We start from the raw sequence: 15,350 nt of genomic DNA on the forward strand, positions 1-15,350 counted from the left end.
CTTACATGCTAGCTCACTTAAGACTTTCTATAGTATTTGACTTTTCTTTCATAACTGATTATCTTAGATATCAAAACAGCTATGCATTTTTCAAATGTCTTTTAATGTCCTAGATCACTGGTTCTTCATGTTACATTGCTGCTAGTGCAAGAAACACAGCCATAGGTCTGTTATATATCCACTTTTTCTCCTGACAAAAATTTATCCTCCGAATATGACTTTTCAGGGAGAAAATCTTAAACCTTTGAGAACCAAAGCCATAATTTTCCCCTTCCTTGTTTTTTAAACCCAGTGGCTATGCTGAATTTACACATGGCACTTTGCACTTGATTTCAAGCTATTTTCTTCATAAATCCGATCCAACTGCACAGATTGTTCAGATACATCAAATTTGTAATACAGAGTCATGGCCCAGAAATGATACCTGGAAAGGAAAGGAAAAGAAAAACTTATTTTTCCTATTTTTTTTTATTGATTGCTGTCATCACAGAAATGCAGAAGTGTTCAGATGCATTCAGTCTGTCTGCTGTTGACTTTGCACAATGTAGTATACTTGATAAAATTATAAGGCCAGTCTCATGCTATTGAAGAAGACGGATTGGAAATAGAAAGGGAGTTATATCCAAAGGTATCCTCCCAGCCTTTGAGCTTCGAGCGGATCCTCCAGTGTGATGCCCACAGAGTTCCTGCCCCCAGCACCCAGGCACTAAGCTCTGCTTGAGGTATCAGTCTTGTGCATGCAAGTCTGGGTGATCTGATCAATTGCTTGCATGCGTTTCCAGTTAGAGCTTGTTTCCAATCTGTGTCTATAAATAAGATGTTTCTGAATACAGACGTATCCCTATATTTTGCTAGTGCAGAGCTGGACATATCTAGAGGCCATTTGAAAATTGTACCCGTGTGGTTCAAGTGTGTATGTCACCATCAGAGACCTCCTACCAACAAAGACGTTCCTGCATCATGTAGAAATCTGAATTGCACCATTCCTTGCAGTCGTTCTCACCTTACTTGTGCTTTGTTCTTCACTAAAAGTAGTTCAGAGAGATCACGGCATTAAAAATCCAGGCTGACACTAGGGCCATTTTGCATGTCCCAGTTGTCAAGCACGGGAAGTCCAGTGAACTGCAGTTCCACCACAAGTGCTAGATATTTATAACCATGACTTTCTATGCATTATCTTTATTTTTCCTCCTATAGCATGACAGACACAGAAAATAAGTCTTTTTTCCTGATATAAGTAAAAACATAAATCCTCCATAAATACAGCTACAGTTAGTTTTGCACAGTCACTTAGCTGTGAATGGTTCTGATTATTTATTGATTATAAGTCTTGGGACAGAATTTTTTTCACAGTAAAATATATCCAGAAAATCAAAAGCAATTTAATTTGGGTCAACACCAAAACTGAAACACTTGATTGATAAAAAAGTAATATCAGGTCAAATGAAAATATGTGTGTTATAAAATGTTTCCATTTCAGGTGTTTTTAATGAAAGAGGTTCGAGGGGTTTCTCCTAAAGACCCAGTTTTGCAATGGGGCTCTTCCCAACCAAAATTGTGTCTATGCTACCATTCATTAGAGCACTGACCAAGGATGTGAGTCAAATTTCCTGACGTAGAACAGATATATTGACCATTCTAGCATGCCTTGGGAGAGGCCTCTACCGTAACATCATCGTGCAGTCTGTTATGAGTCCACATTTCTCCACTGGAATTGTTGTATTTTGTATAAATAATCACTTATGGAAGATGATCAGCAGGCTTACGTGATGTTAGATAGAGCACAGGAGAGATGCAGGTTCTAGAAGGTGGTTTCGAAAGTACATCCAGATGAAGGGATAAGTGCCCGTGCTTCCTTGCACCACGGGTTTGGCAGCCCTTCCTAGTACCACTGCATTTATATTTGCAAAAGTATATGAAAAATTGGGAGCTTATACTGTGTTTTTACTGTTTGAATACAGTTAAATCCTTCAGAAATCTCCAGTCAGCTGCAAACTGCATTTTGCTAGTTCTTTAACTCTGTTAGTATGTCTGAAGCTTTTATGTTTGTCTAATAAATGGCTAAAGCATCTTGGCCTGTTCAAGCCAGATACTCCTACCTGTTCAGAGTACTGATCAGATAATCCAATTCATCCTATTTTTAATGCTCATTTTATAAATCTCTAGAGCTGAGGTTGGGTGTTATTTGAAACTTGAACTGCCCCATATAACATTCATCTGATGTCAGCGCAAAAATCAATAGTCATTTTGGAAAAGTGCCCTTTACTTCTGTGACCACCTTGGTGGAACTGCAAACATTCATTCATATTCCTGCTGCATTTCCAATACCACCTTCTTATTTCTAGCAATACCAACCTAATTTCAGGAACCTGTGGTGTGTGGAAAAAAAAAAAAAAAGGACTAACTGAATGAATCAGTATACTGGTTAATAAAATTGGTCTAAAACCATCAGGCAGTTTGAATATGGGCTCCCAAAGGTTCTAGCTGGTTTATTGCTATGGGTAAAAACTATTCAAGGACAAAACCGAATATTAAAATTTGCTTTACAAACATGTCTTTAGTATTTAATAAATATGTAGCAGCTGGCAGGAAAGTAGAACATCCTTCTGTTAAATAACAGTTTATGTGTATGTGGGTGTGTAGTTATTTCTGTCTTACAGCAAATTTCTATTTTAAAAAATATGTAGACCTTTTACACAGGTATCCCTTGATATAGAAATAGAAAACACAGTTTTGAAAGAAAGAGGGACACATGGGAAGGCGTTTTCAGTTTTGTGGCAATGTTTCTGAGCTTCCAGGGAAGAGATATCTTTTCCTCACTTTTTAAATGCAAAAATACTGAGTCCTTTCCATAGTCCTAAACATTGCTTTGGCAATTACACTCCCAGTGGCTTTGGCTAGTCCAGCTGAATTCTGTAAACCACGCTTCTCCCAGCTGTATAACGGGGATAGTAATATTTACTTACCTGTCTCATGGGAGTGTTATGGGGATTAATTATTTAATGCCTGAAAAGCACTTTAAAGATTAAAATTCCTAGTCGGATGCTCAGTATTATTATTAAGGCAGAACCTCACTAATCCACACCAAAATTGGCAGTGTCCCCCCACATCTGAGCAAAGATTTAATAATAAGGCCGCTGAGCAAGTTCTCTTATTACTAAGGCTTAATTATTATAATATAATATAATGAGTAGATTTACTAATATGGTGTAAAGTGTAGATAATTACAGCTAAACTACAGTGAATAAAACAGATGAACAAACATTATCCCTGGTTTTGTTCACATTAACTGCCAAGCAGACTTACCAGCCAAAGAAGGGAAAAGTCCCACTCACAAATCTTTTTCTAACTTTTTTTGTGTGGCTTCCTATATTTCCATCCAGTTGATGATGCCCAAAATACAGGGCCTGAAAGAACGCAGCCACCTCTCTGTCTCCACAGCACCAGTTTTTCCTCTCTTCACGTAATCCAGAGAAACAGGAAAAATAGGAATTCAGTAACACTTACTGAGTCTTTGCAGTTTGCCATAGGAATAAGTCCAATCTTTTGCAGTTGCAGCGTAACGTCCTGTAAAATCCCTCTCCTGCTGCTCATTTCACAGTCTCTCTCATTTGCATATTCACAACAAGCTCCCAATTAATAGGACGACTGCATCACTCCAACTTGTTCTTAATCAGAGGTAGCTTCCCTGTGCGTCTCTGATGGTATCCTTGCAATACAGAGCTACGCATCGAAGGGAACAGTGTGAAGGTACAAATCGTTACGCCTGTGGCCTGGCCCAATAATTCTCACCATGAAGGATGTGCAGTAACCGCTTCAATAGTTAGACTCCAAGGGATCTGAAACCAGTTCCACATAGAATCACAGAATCATTTAGATTGGAAAAGTCTAACCATTAACCTAGCAGTGCCAAATCCACCACTAAACCATGTCCCTCTGCACCACGTTTACACGTCTTTTAAATACCTCCAGGGATGGTGACTCAACCACTTCCCTGGGCAGCCTGTTCCAATGCTTGACAATCTCTTCAGCACAGTCAGTTTTCTGCAATGGCACGGATTTCCTCACAGGAGACCAGAGCCACTCATCTACATTTTTAAGTAAACAGTGATTTGGAGATGTCAAACTTCATGCTCTTTTGAAGGACCCAGAAACTATTGTGTGTCCTTCTCTGGCTTGACATGAACAAGAACATTTTATCTTCATACCTCCTGACAAAGATTCCACCTCTAAGAACATGAGCTGAACTTGGGATACAATGGCTTTGAACTCATTTACATAATCTTTTAATTGATCTGTGGTTATCCAGGTGTAAAAAGTCTGGCTTTTTGCCGTGCTCAAAAGAATCCATAAACAGCTATCAGTTATTTTAGGGACAAAAGCACAGCCATGGAAGTACAAAAAGCGATACAAAAGTACAAGAGGCAATCAAGCTGTATCACAAAAGCTTTGCCGGTGGCCTGATGCTATGATATCCAAGACTAAATTAAACTAACAGGGCCTCTTATGACTCTCATCATTGGCATGGGAAATTCAATGAATCTAAATGGTCATACAGAGAGTGACATAAAAAATTGTTATTCCAACCGTTAGAGAGAAGGCAGCAAGCTTTGTCTATAGAGGGACCTGCAGTTGGTCCTGCCTCTGCTGTTCTCACTCTGCCGTCCCATGGTGCAATTCCCAGCTGATGTTTTTGGCCTGACCGCAGGGAGACGTTAGCAGAGCTCGTGGCATCTTGTCAGATTTCTTATAACTTGTTACTCCTAGATTGAGAAAAAACCCTGAGAAAACGAAATGTTTTTTCTTTTTGCTTTGACAATATGAGGTAACTGCCACTCTCCAACTGATGCTTAACAAGCATGACCATAGAGTATTTTGTTGAGCTACAGCAATACATATGCAACCCAGAATTTTAAACATCTGGGTTTTCTAACATGTAGTTTGTGTTTACTTATTAGGAGCTGAATATTACAATGTGACACTCATTTATTCGTCCACTTCCATCTCATTAGATGGTTTTCAGAGAAAATTGTCTCAGCAGCCAAAGGCTATCAGATACACAACAGCCCTGACAGCAATTATGGTCCCAAGGTCAGCTCTGCACCTTCAGTGCCCAGTGGCCTCCGGGCTGAAAAGAGTTTGATAAAGAGAGATTAAACTATTTCCGCAGCATCTACCCTAAGCAGGAGGGAATACTTATTCATGAGCTTTGTAAATAAGGATGTGTTTGAACCAAGTTATGTGTTTTGCTTAAGATCCTGCTGTGATCTTAAGTGATAACTGCCAACACTCAGCACCTGCCAGAAACAACTGTCTAGGGGGATTTCATGTAGAGTCAAAATGCTCCTAATTCCTCACTTATTAAATACATTTTATATATTATCTACATACCTTTAGTAATGGCAGCTATTTACTGACCAGACAGGATGTGGTACCTACTGGTAACACACATTCTAGCTGTGATAATTAATAATTTTAATATTTAAGTTTAATTAAGTGTGTAATATCCAACTCTTAAATTATTCAGTCTCTGCAGAATGTTTTTCATTAATACCACACATTCTATTAACATATTTATGAACACCTTTTATAACTTAATGTGGCTTAATTCTATTAATAAAAACTTATTTTAAAGTCATTATCTTTTTTAATTATACAGTAACTTACAATGTAGATTTTCCAGTTCCAGCACGGCTCTGGAAGAGAACTGCTGAGGTTTCTGCAGCTTAAACTCTACTGCCTGACCACACAGAAAAAATAAAATATTCTTTTCTGAAGGGATGAGGTTCTTTTGCCTGAGTAGCTCTGATCTGATAGGTACGTGAGATGCTCAACACTTCAAAAAGTGTACCAAACCGCCTGAAGGACCTAGTGAATGACAATGCCTGGTTAGAGCAGCATCACTCAAGACTAGCACTTAGGCTGTCCGTACACTTAATACTGATGCAGTTTGCTTTGGAGGACAAAAGCACTGTGCAGGCTGCAAGTTTTCATTTCAGCAGTTCACAGTATTAGTGAGTAATCCTGTAAAATTTATGCAGATACATTAACCTGATTCAAGGAAAAATCAAATTTACCGAGTTCAGTCAGATTAGTGAACATGATCATTGGCTTAAATATTTAATGGATAGGACTGTTTGCTAGATCCATATCTATTGAACAGGCTAAAATGGGTCTTGGACTGGGTGATAAATTGTGTATTCATAATCATCTGGCCTTAAGATTCACAGCCAGAAGACTATTACAGTAAATTAGTAGATTGATTTACTAAATTAATTTACCTGTTTCAGGTCTGAAATATAACCAGTTTGTAAGTGCGGCTCTTGATTATTTTTCCCTCTCCCATTCTGCACTTTAGGTAGGTATTTCCTGTGTAGAAAATTTACCTGTTTTTATTATTGCTACTGTAAGAGCAGTGTTAAAATTATCTCAGTCCTGCTGTAAGGTGTGACTGATGTTGGAGAGAGCCAAATGACTCAGTGTTTAGGCATTATTACAAAATCACACTGAATTGTTTATGGATGTGATTTACATTTAAGGGGTGAACAACGGCAGGGTAACCAGGAGAGGGCTAAAGTTAGATGCAGCACCCCAAGATCATCCAAGTCCTGGAGACAGCCCAGTCCACCTGCTTTCCTGAGCAGAAACCCTGCGTGTGTCTGAATTCATTAGTTATCTCCTGTATTAGCCTGAAAGGTCTTGGGCCACTTACCTGCAGTGACCCATGCTTGCTAAAAAGGGCCTGATGTGGGGCAATGGGTGTAGAGCTCTGCGTCCATCCACTCAGCTTTGATCCACAGCCTCCAAAAGGGCTTCCCAGAAGGAGCTTCCCAACATCGGTTGTGTACACATTCAACAGACGAGCAGACATCTCTTTCCAGAGGTCTTCTGAGACACCTCTCTCTCTGACTCTCTAAGGCAATTAAATTATGATCTCAAGTGATTAGGACAGTAAAATACTGGCGAAGGAGTGCCGTGATTAAACAACTGAGTCAGGGAAAGGGATTTAATGAGGATCCACTGGGTATAGTGTCGGATCAGAAACAGTGCAGAATAAGAATAGGAACTCTCCAAGTCAGATCAGTCACTTCCCAAATTTCTTTGTTAACCATCTCTAAAGAACACGTTACATAAAAAATTGAAAAAAGTGTTTTCATTCATAGCACTTTCTACAGATTAAAGGCAACAAAAATCAATGTGTGCGACTTTCTTGTTTCAATAAAACATTCAGCATTTGTCTAAAGGGTTTTTTAAATTTTTTCCTTGCAATATGCAGTTTTGCCCTCTCTGCCCCAAGTTCGAATTTTCCCTTTCTCTCTGTTCCCTTAGCTCCAAAAACAAGTCATATCATCCCTTGAGCTTCTGCGTGTTTGGTCTTCCAAGCGTAACTAACAATCTGCTCTTTCTGAAGTGTGTTTCAATAATTCTCAAATTAGATCTCTGAACATGAAAGCACTTTTTCTAACAAACCTCCATGCACAGAACAGAAATGGTGATGAAAGTGAATTTTACCTGAGATGCGATCCAAGAGATCAGATGGCCCATGCACAGACTCTGTATACACCATCAGCTGTAAAAATGTTTGGGGCATCTTCCATGTAATATCTAGGTAAAGTATACAATGGAAGGTGGATATAATGAACCCAAAGGACTGCACTTCACTAATAATTAGTAACATGAAAAGAAGTAGAGCATCAGAGTATCAGTGGCACTGGGAACTGAATAAAGAAGGAAGCAGAGTTGTGCTTTCCAGTGTTAGAATAGGTCAATGAGTGAATTTTCTGAATTTTATGGATGCAAAATTAAACGTTTGAAGTTTACTGAGGAGATTAAAGTATTCCTCATTTACCCTACATTTACAGTCACATCTCATCAGTTCTTGTGGACATCTGCTGAAGCCATGCCACCAGTAGCTCCCAGTACTAGTAGTGCCCCCGAGTTCCAACAGCAGACCAGTGAGAAAAATAGAAACGCACAATGACTTTGCTGACAGAGAGACTAGGCCTGATGGTGTTTCATACTCCAAACATCAATCTTTTTTAACCAATTATTCTACTTTTCTGAAAATGCTGAGCGCAAAAGTCAGAAGTAAAAGATGCAGGGACACAGATGCATGTTGTTTTCCTGTAGTCTTTCATGACTTTGTTAACTCAGTCTGGTTACCCTGACCAACCATCCTCAACATTTGCTAAAACAAATGTGCAAAGCCAAAAACCACAAATTACTATAAAGCAGAAAAATTCTGCTCTTTAGCAAAGTTACATTTACAAGCTACTATAAACTTTCAGAGTCACCATGACATTACCGAGTACAAAAAAGCAAGCAGGATAATAAGTGTGGTTACATTAAGATAGCAGGAAATTAGATTAGGTTTTCATTGCATCAGATACAAGACTTCGCAATACCAAACAGATCACTTAACTGCATGGGTAGGAAAGGAAAAGTCGTTCATATGCCAAAATAACTGGCTATAGCCTGGATTTATTTTGTAAATGCATATGGCATGTATGTAATTTTCGTATATAGAATCAACATTTTGCACCCATAGCACACTGCCATCATACCTTAAATAAAAAAGCGTAAGGGCAGTGCTAATGATGAAAAGGCTATTCCACCTGGATGTGCCCACGGTGACTGACCAAACAAAGGACCATATCACAGCAGAAGACACCTAAATCCACTGATGTTTATTTGCAGAGCTATTGGTGTTGGGAGATCTGAATGTGGGTAAGAGCAGTGGAAGAGGAACCAAGCAAAGTGCAATTTTAAGCCAAGCAAAGTATAATTTGTGAGAAAACATTTGCATAGCACTATTGAATAATTAACAAGAAGCACAAGTTTATAGACAGAAGTATAGGGAGCCTGTACGGTGGGGGCAGAGCCCATTGCCACTCACATTCGGGGAGACGCTGGGAGAAAGGGTGGCATATCATGTCACGTTTGCAGGAGGCTGACAGCTGGACAGACAGTATCAAGAGCTTTTCTGACTATCAAAACCTCAGAGAATCATTTATTTCGGGAGACGAAGGGTGCTGTATGTCTGGGTTGTGGAAGCTCTAGGATGAAAGATTAAAGATTCTTTGAATATTCTGAAATATCCCTCCTTAGAGAGCGTTAAAGACAAGCTGCAGGAGACCAATGCAATCAGGAACATCACAGACATGTCAAGCTATAATGAGAAAGAGCCAAATGCATTCCTGGTGTAACACTGCCAACATTAGTGGATACTCACCAGGGGACAATTTGTCCCATTTTCATTATTAGCAGCATCTGTAAGAACTGTTTGCCACCTTCTGGCAATACATAATTTCAGGCAAAAAGTGTGGGGGGAAAAAAGCACCATATTTTTTATTTAATCACAAACTCTTTGATTCCCTAGGAAAATAATTCTGGGAATATACAAAAACAGCTGCTTAGACATTTCAGGAAATGTTTCATTCAGACTACTGAAAGCATTCAAAGCTTTAATATATTGTTCATTATTCACATAATTTGGAAATTAAAAAGGCATTGAGATTTTATTTTACTTGAATAATAAAATATGATTTCATTTTTACATTACTATTAAATATTAAATAAATCAATATTGGTACTTTACAGTTAATTTTATCTGATTAAAAATCCTGCATTCCTGATAAACCACCAAGCAACTGTTTAAAATATTTTGATGCCAAAGGAGAACCTAGTAACAAATCCGAGGTCTAATCTCTGTTGACCTGAGATCTTCGCAGAGCAGATAAGCATAGCAAGACTAGACCTGGCAGAATCTTAGAAGGGCAACCTGTAAAAAAAACACAAGTATTGCAGGAAACTAGAGAAATTTATCAGAAGGCTGAGCTCTTTCCTCTGATGTAGTACCTTGGCAATGCTCAGGAAGTAAGACAGACAGACCTCTTTTCTCCATTAGCAGTAAAGCCAGTTTTGTTTTGCTAGTCGTTTAGGTGTAAGCCATCAGCAAGCACTGGATGCAGGTAGACGAGGCTTTAGTTAAGAGAGGAGCCAGTAGACTCATGAGAGCAGTACCCTCATTTCCACTCCATTGAACGTGTGTAAGCTGATGCAGCAAAGCAAACGATTCACGCATATGGCAGTTCTACCTCAAACAAAAAAACCTTTAGACAGAAAACTTCTGCTCCTGATGTTTTCCCCTTGTCACTCCTCCTCCAAAATGGCTGTGTTCGTCTCCTACTTGTCCTCCTACACACTCAAGATCTTGTGTCTGTGGTGTCTCTTACTCAGTTAGCAATTTACTCCTTGCCTGGGAGTTATGTGAAACAGGTCGTAGGTGAGTCATTCTTACACATCCCATGGAGAAGTGCTGCCAGCCTGCATGACAGTAGCTTGTGGAAACTAAAAGCCACCCAGAAAACACCTACTAAATTACACCAAATCAAATGCCATCACAGTGACAGATTATAGTGCTGCTCCCAACTCATTTATCTTGTCTAAATTAGTAGGTCAAGGGAGGTTTTCTCCTTTCAAAGAAGAGGGGAAGACATCTATTAGCCTTCAGTGAGATGTACACCCTTGAAAAACAATTTCTCCCACAGTAAGGATGATATCCATGGTGACAAAGTCAGAAACAAATTTAAAACTACATCGTCCCTAAATCTCTAGCAGTCCAACTGAATGCAATATCCGTCACTTCTGCTTTTAAGTTGTTTGGGCATTAGTAGTTCATGCTCTATTAAACAAATACTGTCTTCAGTTCCTCCCAGAGGTGAAGGGAGAAAAAAGTAAAATGGTTGCTCTGTCTCTGGTTTAGTATGTTTGCAAAATGTTTTGAGATACTTTGGAATAACAGACTGTAAAAGTAGGTTATGTTCTCAATTAATGTATAGGCTTTATATTTAGCTTTAAAACTACAGAAAAAAAAATATTCAGAATTATTAATAACCCTCTCCAAAATGCAGCTATAGCTTCAGAATAAGCATAAAGAGAAATCATTAGTCTAGTTGCTCTGCAGAATAAAATTTTGCATTTCTCTCTTGTTTATGTTTGTTGTGGAAAAACGATCATTTTAGTGTTGGTTGAACAAGTCCAAATGAACCCTTATGGCTTGAACACAGCTCTTTAAAAGGTTTTTCTTTTGAACAACAAATTACTTACATTACTGCACTTTGCCCTACTCTAGTAATTTTGATATTTTCCCATAATGTTCAAACATTAGAGGAAAGTCGGTTACGATACCCTCACATCAGTATTCTCCTCACTAGCCAGTAACATACTGCAACAATGGCTTGTTGACATTAACATCTACCAGGGCTACTTTCTACATAATTTCATTTCATTTGAAAGAAAAAACAGGTTATGTTGGGGTTTGGCTGTCTCAGATGATGGTACTTAAACCTTACGGAAAGTCATTTTGTCAAGTTCTTACTTGTGAGTACTATATTGCCACAGAATATGAATGGCAGTTTTATTTCATGGCAGCTTTTCCCCCTATGCCCTGGAAATACAGCCTATATAGCTGCCTCCCCAGCAAGAAGGAGCACTGTTTTAAACAAACTACAGCCAGTGGCCCACCTGGGCTTCTCCCACAGCCAAACTTCCCTCTAAGCTGTGGCTACAAGTCTTCTTGCTTAGCTGGCCAAGTTGGTTTTTTCTTCGGGTTTTCTGGGGGAGAGGCATAAATCCAGTAATGTATATAATATTGCACGTCCTACTTTATAGACATCTATATTTATATATCATTACATGTAACACACGAATATGTTGATTCACTTTCGCTGAAGTAGGTTGTAACCCGCTATGATTTCTCACTGCAACATTTGGTGGTTTTTCCCTCCCCTCCAAAAAAGAAAATAGAAAAAAAATATTAAAACTGTGTAGGGGGACAGTCCATTAATAAATCAGTTCTCTTGTGACTAGGGGATAAAACAGCAGGCCACTCACCCCCACATCTCCTCCCCCGAGAGTCCCACCAAGAAGTGTTACAATATTGCCCTTCATGCCTCAGAGGAGCCATGAGAGGTGTTTGCCACCCTGGTTTTGAATGGTGGCCACCTGGCTTGTCCTCCTGGACAAGAAACAGATGATTTGAGCATAGTGGCATATTTTATGCAGAGCTGATCTTGTTACCCGAAAGCATCTTGCTTCTCCAGGCCATTTGATGCTCTTACTGGTGTGCACCTGATACTTCCCAAAGTAACAAGCTGTTTGTGTAACTTCAGATGCTCTCAGAGCCTTGCACGAGATCTGGTGGTGGCCCACTGCTCTTCACTGCCACTCAGTGAAAAACATCAGCTCGGGGACAAATGGGAAAGAATACGGTATTTAAGACAAATATGTTGATAAGTCCAACGCTCGGCACCGCCTCTGTCCTGGGGAGGTGTGACAATGCCATAAAAAGCACAAACTTAATTTTCTAGACCCCAGGTGGTTTGTTCAGTGCTAGCTCGGGCACCTCGCCGGTGCACGCAGGCAGCTTCATGCTGCTCGGCGGAGCCCAGCCATAGTCTTAGAGAACCAGGCAAAGTGATTTGGACCCCATGCACAGTCCCTGATTCGAGCGTTACCCGAAATGGGGATTCCCTGGATTTCAGACCTAGAAAGAGTGGGGGCGGGGTCTGCATCTCCCTTGTCCGGCACAGCCAGCGCTCCTGCGCTGCCGGAGCAGCGCTGAAGAGCAGAAGTAGCCCATCGAAGCAGATGCTTTTTGTAGGCAAGCTCCTAAGAGCTGATCACTCTACATGCATGAGCCTTCTTTTTATTTTTTCTTGCTCAAGTGCCAAGCAGGGAGCAGATGGTACATTACTCAGCCTTAACTGGAGGGTAAGAAAGTGTGATTTTTTTAAAAAAAAACACCTCAGTTGAGACCCTCGGCCCATTTAGATTCCCAGCTCAAAGTTTATTTGTCTTACACAGAACTTGTACTTTCTCCCCTCTCAAATGCTAATCCTCTCCACACATATGCTCATTATGCAAAAGCATATGACAAACACCATCTGGGAAAATAAACAGCTCCTCAGCTAACCGCACAGCTCCCTCCCTTTACGTCACCCACCTCACTATTGTCTCTCCTATTTTTATCTGCAAGACAGCAATCACTCAATCAAGCTATTAGCTTAAAAGTGCTGTCTCAGTCAAGCAAGCTGCAGATCCCGGGCTGGGCAGTAAAATCCATTCCATTTTTCGAGATGATGTGAATCTTCATGATAATTTGAAGGCAGCCGTAGCACTGAGAAAAACAAATGTATCTTTTAAAGGACAATTGATATCACTGAGAGATACGAGTCCTGACCCGCAGAAGTCCATGCTTGTTTTTCAGCTAGAAGGTTACGTTTTCTCCCCCCATGAAATATGCGGCTCTTGCTACAAGTTCCACCTCGTTTCCATGGATCCCTGAGACAGTCCTTCATCTCTGACAGATTATTGCTCATACCGTTCAGAGCCAGGCAATGGTGCTAAATAAGGAATGACATTAGCCAAGTTCAGTGATTTCTCTAACCCCCGTGTAGACGGGTAAGAATAGGAGTCGTGCTGTCATTAGTCATGATGGATTCGTTGTCTGCCAGAATGTTAATCGAAACAAATGAGGATCACTTATGCAAGAGGAAGGCATCTCAGAATATTCTGTTTTGTACCGATGGATTAGGAAAATCGTCATGATTCAGCAAAGGAGATGTCTGTTTAGCTAAATTAAACAGGATCTGCACAATCCGACCATATTGTGTTGAGGCTAAGTAACCAGGAGACATTCAAAATGCACAGCCAAGAGAGTCAGCGGCTGACGCTGTGATATAAAGGCAGAGCTTTGTAAGTACTCTGTAAGAATTGTGGGGCCATAAACACTGCAATATTATATCTGTTTGGAAAATATATGAGACAGGATTCAATGATGACCTTATCTGAGCTACAAATTCTTGTCAATTATTATATGCTTGTAGGGACATGTTTAATAGATGGCAGAAAGTCCTTCTCATTTGTCCTCAGAGACAGCGCTGATATTGCCCAGCTAAGAAATCCATTATACGGCTACAAAAGAGGCAATTTGATTTCATGAGCACGTGCCTTTATTATTTTAAGAATAATTTAATGTAGGCAGAGGAAAGCAGAATCTGTATGAAAAAACGACTGAGGTTTTCAGCATTTGCCCTGTGCTACCAGCCCTGTGGTTCCTGCTTCTCCTGCACTTTTGTTTTGGGAGGGAGGGAGATTATATTTTTTTTCCTCCCCTTGCCTCCCCTGGGAGTTTCGCCTCATCCAAGAGAGAGGAGGTTAAGTCTGGTGGTTTGGGTGTTGATGTTGCTCAACAGACATATGCCTATGCAATACACGTGCTGTGCTGCTGAATATGGCCGTAACTCCCTTCTCTTTGTTGTTACAACAGACGAACCAAACTCCTGGAGTGCTCCCTCTGCCACCTCCCCAGGTCTGCCGGAAGTAGCTCTTTCCCTTGAAGACATAATCTCACCATTATCTTCATCACACATAGCCCCACCCTCTGACCCTTCTCACCAGATAAGCCCAGAGGCAACATGGGATATCAAGAGGGAACACGATGTAAGGAAACCAAAGGAGCTTTCGGTGAACGGTCACAAAAAGAAAAGGTTAGGAGAACAAAGAGAAAGGTCAGCAAGCCCTAAAAAGGTAGACAGGTCAAAGCACGAAGAGGCTTCTTGGAAAGGATATTCGGAAGGCAAACACAAGACCACTGATGGTGGCAGGCCCACCTCAGAAAGCAAAGTGGTGGGACACAGCGTTATGATCGAGGCTGGCGCAAGAGAGCACGTGTGTGCTGGAACCAGTGATGAACAGTTTGGGAGGCTGAGGAAGCCGGAAAGCAAGAGAGGAGGATCTCTTAGCAAAAAAGAAGATCACAAATCCACAAATACCAGTGAGAAGAAGTCAGCTGCAGCACCCGACCATGTCAAGCTTGATACAGGTGCTACCAAGACGTACAGTAGCAACCGCTGTAGCTCGCCTGGAAGCGATATGGACCACAGCCAGAGGGACCCTGACGGGAAACCCAGTGAGTTCCCCAGGAAGGGACATCTCCACTCCATTAGCACTCGCAGCACCAACCCCACAGTTCGAAAGGCAACGGTCTCCCCAGGGCCGTGGAAAATCCCTGGCTCAGATAAGCTACCTAGCGTCCTGAAGTCTGGTACTTCTGCCATGAGCAGATAAGCAAGGGACTGTTGCCCTCTAACTGTTTCAAACTGACGCAGAACATTCTTCTTAGTTTTTGTCTCACATTGGTTTGTTTTAATTTATTTTAACTATCACACATATACACAAAGCATTGAGGAATGAAAACATTAGTGTGTAATTCCATGACAATGTGCACAGTACCTAATAAGTTCAAAAGCATATAGTCAACACGGAGATTTAAAATCGACCCTAAA

General features: G+C 40.5%; 1 protein-coding gene across 2 annotated transcripts in view; it reads left to right on the forward strand.

Moving 5' to 3' along the window:
• The window catches only part of MAGI2 (membrane associated guanylate kinase, WW and PDZ domain containing 2), a gene marked incomplete at both ends in the record, with an annotated part of 783,510 nt that extends 768,378 nt beyond the window's left edge, over nucleotides 1-15,132 (forward strand). For both annotated transcript variants that reach the window (XM_082498651.1, XM_082498652.1), the window contains one exon: nucleotides 14,333-15,132. In XM_082498651.1, coding sequence (XP_082354777.1) covers nucleotides 14,333-15,132 — 800 coding nt within the window. The remainder of the gene's footprint in view (nucleotides 1-14,332) is intronic.
• Nucleotides 15,133-15,350: the final 218 nt, after the last annotated feature.

Source organism: Vanellus vanellus, assembly GCF_965231255.1.
Source record: "Vanellus vanellus genome assembly, chromosome: 1".
Classification (NCBI taxonomy): Eukaryota; Metazoa; Chordata; class Aves; order Charadriiformes; family Charadriidae; genus Vanellus; species Vanellus vanellus.